Source organism: Corapipo altera, unplaced genomic scaffold (genome assembly GCF_003945725.1).
Source record: "Corapipo altera isolate COAL_440 unplaced genomic scaffold, ASM394572v1 64, whole genome shotgun sequence".
NCBI classification, from domain to species: domain Eukaryota; kingdom Metazoa; phylum Chordata; class Aves; order Passeriformes; family Pipridae; genus Corapipo; species Corapipo altera.
The window spans coordinates 2,925,423-2,936,954 of NW_020884893.1; the positions used below are offsets into that span (position 1 = coordinate 2,925,423).

Below are 11,532 nucleotides of genomic sequence, written 5' to 3' on the forward strand. Positions count from 1 at the left end.
CCTGGGTGGGAGGGAGGGGGGTCTCTCGGCTGGGCCGCGCCGCTGCCCGGCCCGTCCCGTCCCGCAGCGCTGCGGCGAAGCCACGAGCGACAGGAGCGGAGCCACCGACCGCGCGCGGCATGAACCGGGCACAGCGCGGCGCCGCGGGCAGCCGCGGCCTGGGCACCATGGAGGTGAAGAGCAAGGTGGGAGCCGCCGCCGCCGCCGCCGCCTGAGGGCCGCGGGGGATGGGCCGGCCCTGCGGGGCCGTGGGGCCGCGGTGCGGCTGCGGGGTCGGGGCAAGGACAGGACAGCTGCTGACTCACCTGCCCGAGGCCGCCGGGCACGGCCGGGGCGCTCACGGGCCCCCGCCCCGCCTGTCCCTGCGCCGGCCGAGCCCTCGGCCCGGCGCTCCGGAGCCAGGGAAGGCGCCGGTGTCGCTGGCGGGGCGCGCTGTCCGCGGGGAGAAAATAGAAGCGGTTTAACAAAAAAAAGTGCAGGTCAGGGGAGCCGGCCCTGAGTCCCTGCACAGGCTGAAAAACGTGCAGAGAAATAGGTGCTTGGGGAAGGTTTGGGATAACTGGGCCAAAAGAGGTATTTGGAGTCATAATTCATAAGCTCCGAAAGCCGCTCTCCGTCCGACTTACAACGAGTGCGTTTGTTTAATATTTGTTTAACTTGGTGACTGTTTCTGTGGTTCCCTTTTTTTACTTAGTGATGATGCGTTTCTGGACCTTTTTTGTGTGTGTGTGTCTGTAGGATAGAGCATATTCTTCCACCTTACATGAGAGGTAGAGGTAAGCCCTGGTGACCTTGTCCTAAAGTGGAGTTTATTGCCTTTTAGAGGCAATCAGAAAGCCCTACACGGGTAGTGCTTTATGAGTGTATACCCGTGTGTCAGAATATATCACCAGTGTCTTGTGGTCAGGGCTTTGCACAAATCTGTAAATTCTCCCATGTGTGTATCCACATCCATTCTATTTTTAATTTCTCCTTTGCTGGTTGTGCAAAGTTTTGCTGAGAAAGCTTTGTTCTAAAAGAAAATAGATTTTTTGTTTGTTTTATTTTCGAAATAATTTCTTGATGTGTCATTCTGCTGTTAACAATTGTAGAACTGTTGGATGTGGAGTGTCAAGCTGTTAGTTAAATAAACGTTAAAACCACTTTTTCGTTTCCCAGGCAAATTGTAAATGCACCCACATGGGAATGTGTTTTCCACTGGTGGGAACATGGATCTCTTGTTGTTTGGTTTTTTTTATCTGGTGACCAGGCTGTGGTCTGTATTTTGTATCCTTCTTTCCTGCTAATCAGGTGTTACAGCAGCAGGGGAGGTGAAGCAGTCAGGGCTTGTGCTGTGTGGATTTGTAAGGATAACATTCCAGCGAGTGCTGGAACTTCAGGAGAATGTGTGGTTGGTCTCTACAGCCTGAATGATGTTAACACTATAAAAAAAAAAGTCACCTTTTCATGTGGACAAAACCAGAAAGCACAGGAATATCTGGCAGCTCTGATTTCAAACACTAGTAAAGCACAGCTAGTACTGTGGTTGGTGAAGCCTTTCATTTTGTTTATGCCTTATGAGGTTGAAAACAATCAGTGTGATGTGCTTACAAACCCAAACCACTTTTTCCTCAGCCCAAAACTCTAGGATTACTCCTTCCCCTCTGTGTGTTTTCCTTGATTTAAAATACATCTAGGGAATCACCCCTGTGATGTTCTTGGTGTTCATACAGAGAAGTGAAGCTCTAATGAATAGGGACTGTCCCTTAAGTGCCTGTTTTGGAGCAGGTTTCAAGGCATTCCTAGAACTACTTGTTGCTAATGCATTATTTAACAGCACCTCCATTTAATATCACAGAGAAGTCAGCTTCCTTCTATGAAAATGAGCAATTCTGCAGAGAAAGAAGAAAGGCCTGTGTGGGAGGGAGGTGGAGGGAGCCCTTCCCGTGGAGTGGCCTGGGCTTTGAAGGCTGATCAGTGATGTACAGCTCTTTATTTAGCTATTCCAAATCAATACTTGTGTCCAGCTGACTGTGCTGGGCCAGCACAGCCCAGCTGTGGCCACAGTTACATGAGCACGATCCTTTTGTTAGTCTGGTTTATTCAGTTTGGGTAACTGCTCTGAACTTGCTCTGGGGATTCCCCATAGCACTCGAATTCCAGTCGGCCCATTTTCTTGTCACAGAAAATAAAATTTTATACCCCCAAACTGGAGCCTGGTGATGGTATGAGAGCCTGAAATTAAACTTCTAGTTCTTTAGATGTAAACTTTAGGTTTGCCCTCCTCTCTTTCTTATGGCTTGGAATAATTGGGTGGTTTTTTTTTCAGAGATGATCACTGGAGCTTGTGTTCTGTCGGTGCTGGAGACTGGCAGTGCAGCAGCTTTATGCTGTGTAACAGAGCACTTGAATAAAAGTGTCTCCCATAAGTGAGTCTTAAGTGAGAATCTCGGGTGACTTCCTGGTGTGCTGACACGGCTCTCCTGCCTTTTCCCAGGGGAGTCAGCAGGAGAACAGCACGTGTTTAAGAGCTCAGGTGGCAAGGAGCCTTCTCTGCTTAAGTTACTTTTCCAGTCTTTCATCTCCTCCAAAGTGTAAAGTGCAGGCCTGTTTAATGGGATGGAGTTCAACATCTGATATAAAATGAAAACATTTCCAGGGGTTAAAATAAACCATGGAATTGCACAGTTTTAGTTTTGTCTTTCATCTGCTGTATGGTGGTATTGAGCATGTGGCAAACTGTGGAAATAAGAGCCCTATTATGAGTCTCTTGGTATTTACACCGACTGTGTATAAAATAGCATGGAAAAAATAAAAGTCACGTTTGAAAATCTGCCCCTTCACTTGGTGCGATAAGATTTAAATTTACTCCAAACTGAGGGTGAAGTTGTTGGCTTTTTAAACTTTTATTACTGAATTATGTTTAAACTGTAGTCTCTGAAAGCCAAACGTTTACATTGCTACCATGTGTGGACAGTTCCTGTGGTGCCCCTGCTGCCCACACTGAGAAAGGATTTGAGAGACAGGATAAAGTCTTTCAGTGATATCATGATTGTGCTGCTCCTGACGTGATGAGAGTTCCTCCTGTGGGCTGGGCCTGGCTTTTTTTGTTGTAGGCAGGTATGAATCATCCCTTCTGCCTTATTGTTAGTTAATGGTACTGTAACTGGAGTATTTCTAGAGGAGGAATGTTCCCAGATAATTCCTTTATTTGAAAGTTTTGGAGGAAGGTGGGGGTGGTGAAGGTGTAGCTTGTTTTGAGTTAGCACGGTGTTAACATGCTAACAACGAGGTCGTTGTCTCCTTATTTCGTTCCTTTGTTTGCATGTGAGAACTCCGAAGCTTTTATTCTCCAAAAGATTGTAATCAAATGTGAGGTGAAGGTTGGGCTGGAGGGTGGTGAGTGCACCTTCACATCTGCTGTGTGTAACACACACCCGAGTATGTGATACTGAGGCGTTTTGTTCCATGTGTTCTGCTCTTGCTAAAAAATTATTTAAAGTTCTTATTTTCACTGTAGGGCAGCAGTATAATTCACCAGAAAAAAAAAAAGCCACCAACTGAGTTTTTTAATTTATTAGCTTATTATCCTTTTAACTTACATACAAGCTGTTCTGCTTTTTGTAACCTGGCTGCTGCTATCTCTGAATTCCTTTCAGCATCTCTGGTATGTTGTGTGTGCCTGATACGGAGGTTTTGGAGTAATTTTTGTCCAGTACTCGTTTTGCTTTGCCCTTGCTGGGCAGAACAGTAAGATTTTATTGGTTATGTGTGCTGAAATTAAATTTGTCTAGTCTACATCAAATGCTTATTCTTTTATTGACACCCAATTTAGTCTTACACCTGCCCCCATTGGTAACCTCGTGTTTTAGTGAGTGTTTGCTTTATAGATGATTTAGGAAACTGAGCTTGAGTGGACTTGTGAACTGGGTATGGGTTGAACGATTATATTGACTAAATGCAGATCCTACCCCTGAAAGTAATTAGTAATAAGTCAGTTATTAAGCTTTTGTTCATATTTTCTGAGTATTTTCATATACCCTGGATAGAACCATGATTTAAAAGATCGTGCAATCAAAATTTGAGTCTTGATAATGGAAGTGAATCTTCTGAATGCTTTTAGGGGTAGTGGCTGGTTGCCTCTGTTCTCTCTCTCTCAAGAGCAGAATTGGCTTGAGCTCAGCTCCCTAAAGCTTTGCTGCACGTGGTTTGTTCTTGGTAGTCTTCACGTCAGAGGCATTTTCATTTCTTGGCCAAACAATTGGGAGTCTGAAGGCTGCTCATTCTTGTGGAGGTGAACCGTGGCTGTGTCACAATCCATACACTCTGTTCTCAAGTGCACTCGTAGTTCTTTGAGAAAAATTCCAGGTATTCACATAGCACAGGAGGTTAATCACCATCCTGTTTGAGTCACCACAGCGGTGCTGACTGTGAATTCTGGCACTCAGTGAGAGCGGCTGTTTCAGCAGCGTGTGAGAATCTGCATTATCCTTAAGTTTGTCACCTTGATGCTAATGAGCTCCCATTAAATGGAACAATGAAACAACCTTCGCCTGCTCAAAAGTACGTGTTTTATCAAGTCCAAAAATAGTTACAACTTCGGGGAAAAAAAACCCTCCAAACAGTTGTTTTAACTGACTTTTTATTGCCATTTCAAAATTCGTGGTTGTGGTTTCTAGTGCCCTTTTAATTCCATGACTTTTCAGGTTTAACATTCAAGTAGTTCTGTTGCTTGAGGGTGTTTGATTTCCATCTCAATGACCTAAGATATGTTTTGTTGTAGTTTGGAGCAGAATTTCGACGGTTTTCTCTGGAGAGGTCGAAGCCTGGAAAGTTTGAGGAATTCTATGGATTGTTGCAGCACGTGCACAAGATACCAAATGTTGATGTGCTGGTGGGATACACGGACATTCATGGGGACCTGCTGCCTATCAATAACGATGACAATTATCATAAAGCAGTTTCCACAGCCAATCCTCTACTCAGGATTTTCATTCAGAGAAAAGGTAAGTTGCAGTTTTGAAATATGTGAATCATCTGTTTATCCAGTTGTCCCACATGTCAGCAAACAGTGTGATGTATGGAGGAAAAAACCCTTTAGCCCTATTTCATCATGTTGAATTCCATAGTAATTGTGGATCATGAAAGGTATTCACAACTTGTCTCTCTTGAAAGAACTTCCTCAGGCAACCTATTTATACTTTGTGCTTTTTTGCTAGTTCATTTAAGTCTCTGGCAAATGCTTCTTTCTGGTTTTATGCAGGCAAATGAAAATGAACTTTAAACCTCTAGGGCTTTCTGCTCTGTATGTAGGATACTTTTCACTTAAAATTCCAATCTTGATCAGATGAGAAAAGAGGCCATTACAGGCTGGAAAGGAATATTGGAAGTCTTATTACATGAAGTATTAAATGTAGTATACAAGTATAAATTCAAGGCTCACTTTGTAATATACTACTCTTATCACACTTTCCTAATAAAACATTTTGAAGCTTTGAATTGACAAGCTTATTTCAGTTAGCAAACCTCAGATGTGAGTGCTGCTGGGTTGTTGGTCTGCTCTGGCTGTGTGTTCCTGATGTCTGCATTTGTTCAGGAAGGGAAGTTGTATTTGTTCTTGTGATGTTCACTGTCTCTGGTTGTTGCTGAGACAGGCATCTTTTCCTTGGAAAATACTTGGGCATCAGAACTTTTTATCAACATTCCCACTCCAAAAACTGAACAACTCCACAACAGCCTGACACTAACCCAATATTCACAACCAGTGTGGCTGCTTGGCAGCTGCTGTGCCCTGGCAAAATGGTTGGTTGGTTTGTGTTGATAGGATAATCTGGTGAGGGCTGTGTTTTCAGTCCTGAAATGCCAAAGGCATGAACCATTTGCTTTAATAGAACCTGGAGGTGGACAAGGTCTATGATTCCATTTAATCCCCTACAGCAGCCATATGACGAGAACAGATAAGCCACTTTGTCAGGCTGGGATTATTGAGTTTATATTTTAACACCATATGTTTTTAGATTGTCACTAGTGTTACCTGTCTAATGTTGCCTGTTCCTGTTACATTTTTAACACCTTATATCATCATTGTGCCTTCATTTAAAGCCTAATGGATTAGTTGTTACTACTCTGGTACAAAGAGTTGATAAAAGAACTGATACAATGCACAGAAGTAGAAATAAGATTAACCCACTGTAGTTTATCAGAACAAGAATTGGCTGGCAGGAAAAGCTGTGTGGAAAGTATCAGTTGTCATTGCCTTCCCTTGCACATGAGAACCTTCTGGCTGTGGAGTTTTAGGGAATAGGGAACCCAGGCTGGAATGTTAGTCCAGCACTTCCAGTGCTGTACTTTGTTGTGAGTTAATTGTGGCCACACTGATCATGTCTGTTGATTAAATTGAGGCTTTGACTTCATTGGCATCTTTGCCATATAAAACAGATATTTGATGGAAAATAAAGAAGTAACTTGGTTCTGTATTTTATTTGTGATGATTTGCCTGTAACCAAAGCTGAGTTGCTGGAGTTAGGGATGGGTTGTATTTTGTGCAGTGTGATTTAACTGTGGTTAATTCATAGGATTGCAGAGGAGTTTATTGGCTGTACCTGTGAAATGGAAAATAAATGAACAAATGCTATTGGTGGAGCTGCTTTGATCTGTGCTGGTTTGGAACTATAATAAGTGACACAAGTTACTTTTCCCCCTGCAAGGCTGCTTGTGGCTTTCATGCATTCTCTTAAATCAGATGAAAAATTTCTGTGGGTTTTGTAGTGGAATTTCACCTTCTTTTGTATTGCCAGCTATAGTAGTTGGGAATTTAAGATATTTGACAGAAAGCCACTCTGAGGAAGAGAGGAAGTTTCTGGTGTCTTAAAATATACAGAATTTTTATTACACTGTCTTACCTGTTTAGAAACTACATGTAATGTGTGCAAAGCTAACATAAGGTATGAGCAGACTGCAGTAAAATCTAATGTAAATAGTATTAACTTCTTAGTACATTGCATTCAAGGAACACCTTAAGGGGCTGAAATGGAAGCAACAAGATGTTTGTGCATTTATGAGTAAGTGACAGTTGTGATAACATTTTTAAGCCACAGTAATCACTGTTTCCTCTTCAGTTGTGACTCCTCATTTCTGAAAGCTGTCAGTTTGTCCTAAGCATTGTTGTGTCTTGGTTAATGTGGTCCTGTACAAAATCCCATCTCTAGTTAGACTCCTCTAACTGTACTTCACTAAATTCCTTTAAAATACTTCAAACTGCTCCCGTGCTAAATCCAAACTGGGGCTTGATGTTGCACAAGTGGAGATTGGCTGTCAGCTTGTGGAAGGCAGTTCCTGGCTGGAATTTCGTTCTGCAGTTTTAACAGATTAACAGGTACTGTTGACATCTGGTATTTAAAGGTTAAACTGATGTATTGTGATTAAATCCAGATGTATGGGAGTCACTCTGTCTGTGAGAAAAACCCTACTGAAGAGACAAAGGGGGGAACACAGACTGCACAGGCTGAAGGACAGTTTGATGTGGGGAACTTTGCATTGTAAATACAAGTATAATAGAGATAACAGAAGATGTATTTCATTATAATATCCTTAAAGGTAACTTGCAGGATATTAAATTAAATATACCACTCTTGCAAGTCCTGCATGTATGTGGCTGTGTTTAGTGAAAAGTGCATTCTTTGGTTAATCCATTTGTGCCTCTTTTCACCAAGAAACTTTATTTTGGTGACAAGTAAGAGGAGTTGGCTTTTTATGGACTATCCCAGTTATTCTGAGGCCTCTTCCTAAAAACACAGGTTAGTTTCCTAAAACCATGTTTTGTGTATCTTGTGACCAGGAAAAGATTTGTTGGGGCTTGTTTAAAAAATGCAAAATGGCATCTATACTCAAATGTGCTAACTGTTTGGGGGCTTTGAAAGTTGAATTCTTGAAGGGTAACTCTACATTGCTTTGCAAATAGATCAGGAAAATATTTTAAAAATCTGTCTTCAGCAATGTTGAATTGAAAACAGATTTGGTGCTTGTGGGCTTTTGTTTTCAGCTTCACTGAGTGAGTCTGTACAGATTGGTGCCACCTTGAGCTTGAAACTGCTGGGGAAAATCATCCCTGCACTGTGTGGACGTTCTTCTTAACGCTATCTGGAGTTTACACCTTGTCCTTTGGCTTTAGGCCAAAATATTTTCTGCCACGGCTTTAAACTGATTAGTGAGGTGCCAGAACAAAGATGCCTTTGTACTTGAGAGTATTGCTTTAGAAAATTTGTTTAGCAGTGGAAGGGAGGTTAACCAGAGTGTGCTGTTTGGCTGAGATTTGGACAGATGGGTTTTTAGCAACCTTTTGCTGTTTTTTTCCCCCACAAACTCTGTAACTGTATATCTGAAGGTTCATGCTAGTTTTGAATTATTAGAGGGCTAAGAGCAGTTATAATGCAAAAAACTTACCCTCTGGTGCTTCAGAGTTTTTTAAATGTTTTGACATCTGGCTAACAATTTTAGGATGCTTTTATTTCAGCAATGTGTCCTGTAACTTAAAGTTTCTAAAAACAAAAGCAAAAAAAAAAAACCCCAACTGTTAAGATTTCTGATTATATATTTGTCTTTTGAAAGAGACTTAAATTTCCTATCTCTTCTAAGAAATGTTTTTCTGATCTTAGGTTTTGGGTTAAAAGCACTTTTAGATCTGTTATTTTGCATATTTACTTAATATTTCTTTCAAAGCCAGTCCTTTTGCTACTGATCTTTGTGTTCCTCTAATTATGGAAAATCTTGAGTTGGACAGAATTTTAAGCCTTACAAGGTGTTGTGGAAGCCAGGCTGGGTGGTGGCTTTTGTGAAGGAAGTTGGGAACAATTCTAGATCTAACTTGGGTAAAGAGCACAGACTGTCTTTAATCATTTGCAGGACACGATTTGGATGCAATAAATGTGAGTATGTTTGTATATCAGTCCATGCCAGACTGGGGTGTGTGTGACCTACCTTGAAGGTGAGGAAGCCCTTAGAGCCACTGTGGCAAGCTGGGAATGTTGATGTGATCCACATTTGAGAGGACAGAATGGGTAAAATACCAGATCCTGTCTGATTCTCTTGAGTTTGTGCACTTTAAATTTAAGGAGAAACCCCTATAAACTCAATATCTGTGCAATGCACATGGGGGAGTCCATGACCTAAAAAATAACCTTAGCATTCATTAATGTTCTTAAATATAATATTCAAGTAACCACTGTCTACTGTTTGTCTAAAACCATCTATATTATCACTTTCTTGCTGTTGTTGTGTTACTTTGTATTTAGCAGTAAAAGATATTTAAAGCAAGACCAGTCTGGGATCTGATTTCACAATTGTCCTTTCCAAGTTGTTTTGTAAACAATTGTAATTCTTAAAAAAAAAAAAAAACCCAAAACAAACTAGACTATTGCAACTCATTGAATTGCAAAAATCCTTCCAGTGAAACCCCAGATGTCTAACTGGAAACTGGTTGGATGGGTTGTCAGCAGAGATAAGGGCAAAACTTCTCACACTTTCTTCTTTAATCATAAATTTTAAGCACACAACAAAAGAATTGCTCTGTGTTGCCTGAAAAGGCAGCACAGTGGAGTTCAGCAATGGAATACAGGGGTTTAAACAGCTGATCTTCAGTCAGTCAGATATCCCAAGGGGCATTTTACAGAGAAAATGGTAAGTTTGGACTTTTGGAGGTGTTTTACTCTTCAGACATAGTCCACCTGTTTTATGCTTTGGTTTGGGAGGTTGGGTTGGTTTTTAATGAACCAACTCTTAAGTCAGTTATACTGAACACTCTTAGGAATCTGAAGAACAGGTTTTTAGGCTATTTCTAAAGCCTCCTTGCTTGATGTTGAGATCTAATGTTATTTTAATTTAACCTTAAATTACAAAGTAACTGAGATTGCCACAGAAGCCACTCCAGAGTATGGTAGGGCTGTATTGGTACCTTCAGCAATAATTCCTGTTTGTTGGTTAAATTGTTTAACAACTTTACCTGTGAACATCAGTGCAAAAGATGCTCTGTCTTTAGCAAACAGCTAAACAACAGCTTTGCCTCCCTTACTGTGTGATTAGTTTTTTAAACAAAAAAAAAAAGTAAATGAGGCCATCAGGACACATTTTTCTAAACCATGTTGGTGAGCTGTTGTGTACACACAAGGTAGGTTTATAATAAGTCCCTTTGGGGCTTTTTGTGGGGGCTAATTTAAATTTGTTTCTTCTTCTCTTGTTCTTTTTCTTTTAGAATACAAAGTCCAAGGCTGCCTGAGCAGAGCAGTCAAAGGGCTGTTCTTGTTTTCAGGGAGGAGTTAGTGTTCCATGCTGGAGTAGTGGTAAACTGTTGCTCCAGAAATACTTTCTCTGTTCTATTTTACCTAAAGCATCTGAAGAGTCCAAATATAACTGATATGTCTGTGTATCTCAGCCTCCAAAAGAAGTGTCTTTGACTCACCCAGCTCTCCCTTTGCACTGATTCCTCAGCAGTTGACAGCTCCCCTGAAATGCCACGTTAGGGCAGCTTGCCATGGTTATTCCAATTCACAGATTGAAATGTATAGCCATTCTTTTGCTTTCTTGGCTCTACCAATGGCATCTTAATGTGATAATACAAAGAATCCCAACTTCTCTGAGTCCCAGAGTTCTGCTTGACTATTTTTTTATCCACTTCAGAAAAAAAAAAAAAAATCTGTGCAATTTTGCAAAAGTACAAGTGTGAGTCCAAGGAAACTCAGATCTGATTGTATTTAGGTTCATTCTTTTTGGAGAACTGTAGTGTATTAAAAGGAAGAATGGAACCTTTGGTAACTAGGCATTTCAGAAATCAGAATGTGTGTTCTCTTCCCTCAGTAGTTGTATGACTAACGCGTTTTCTTTTTTTGAAGTTCTAAGCCATTTGCATATTTTGTATCCAATTGTGGCAGTTACAGCATTGCCTGCATGAACAGTTTGGCCTCAAGTGTTTGTGTGCAAGGTCTCTTTGTTTCTCTCCACAGCCATTTTACCTACATGGCGTGGGGGCAGGGGATAGTGCAGAGTGGAATAAGCTTTCTGGAGTTTGAATCCAGGTCACTTGGCTGGCTCCCAGCAACTAGGCAATAATAGGCACGCTGGCTGCTTTCCCTTTTTCATTCTTCCTTTTCCAATGATCTGAAACCTGAGCAGAGAAAACTAGCAAGTGGAATTACTCTGAATAAAATTAAAATGTTTCTAGGAATGTGCTCACTCTTTCCATTCTGCCCTTTCTCTCAAAGAACCAGCTGTGGTTCTTTGTGTCTGCTGCTGCTAACTCGCTGTAATTTTTTTGTGTACCCTCTTTCCTTTGGTAGAAGAAACCCAAAAGTATTACAAACTTTGAATCTCATAACGTTAAAGCTTTTGTTTTGTGAGTAAAGAGAAACGTTTCTACTGCAGTAAAGCAGAAACCTTCTAGACGAGGTGTTTTACTCAGCCAGCCTGTACCACGGTAGCAGTGTGCTCTGGGCCCCAGCTGAAGGATCTAAGCCCTTGTGCTCTCTCTAACCCCCCTGTGCTCTCTCTAACCCCCCTGTGCTC

General features: G+C 41.4%; 1 protein-coding gene across 1 annotated transcript in view; it reads left to right on the top strand.

Moving 5' to 3' along the window:
* Positions 1 to 53: 53 nt before the first annotated feature.
* The window catches only part of PARD6B (par-6 family cell polarity regulator beta), a 16,116-nt gene continuing 4,637 nt past the window's right edge, over positions 54 to 11,532 (top strand). The window contains exons 1-2 of the mRNA XM_027646277.1: positions 54 to 185; positions 4,763 to 4,985. Coding sequence (XP_027502078.1) covers positions 120 to 185; positions 4,763 to 4,985 — 289 coding nt within the window. The 5' untranslated portion in view covers positions 54 to 119. The remainder of the gene's footprint in view (positions 186 to 4,762; positions 4,986 to 11,532) is intronic.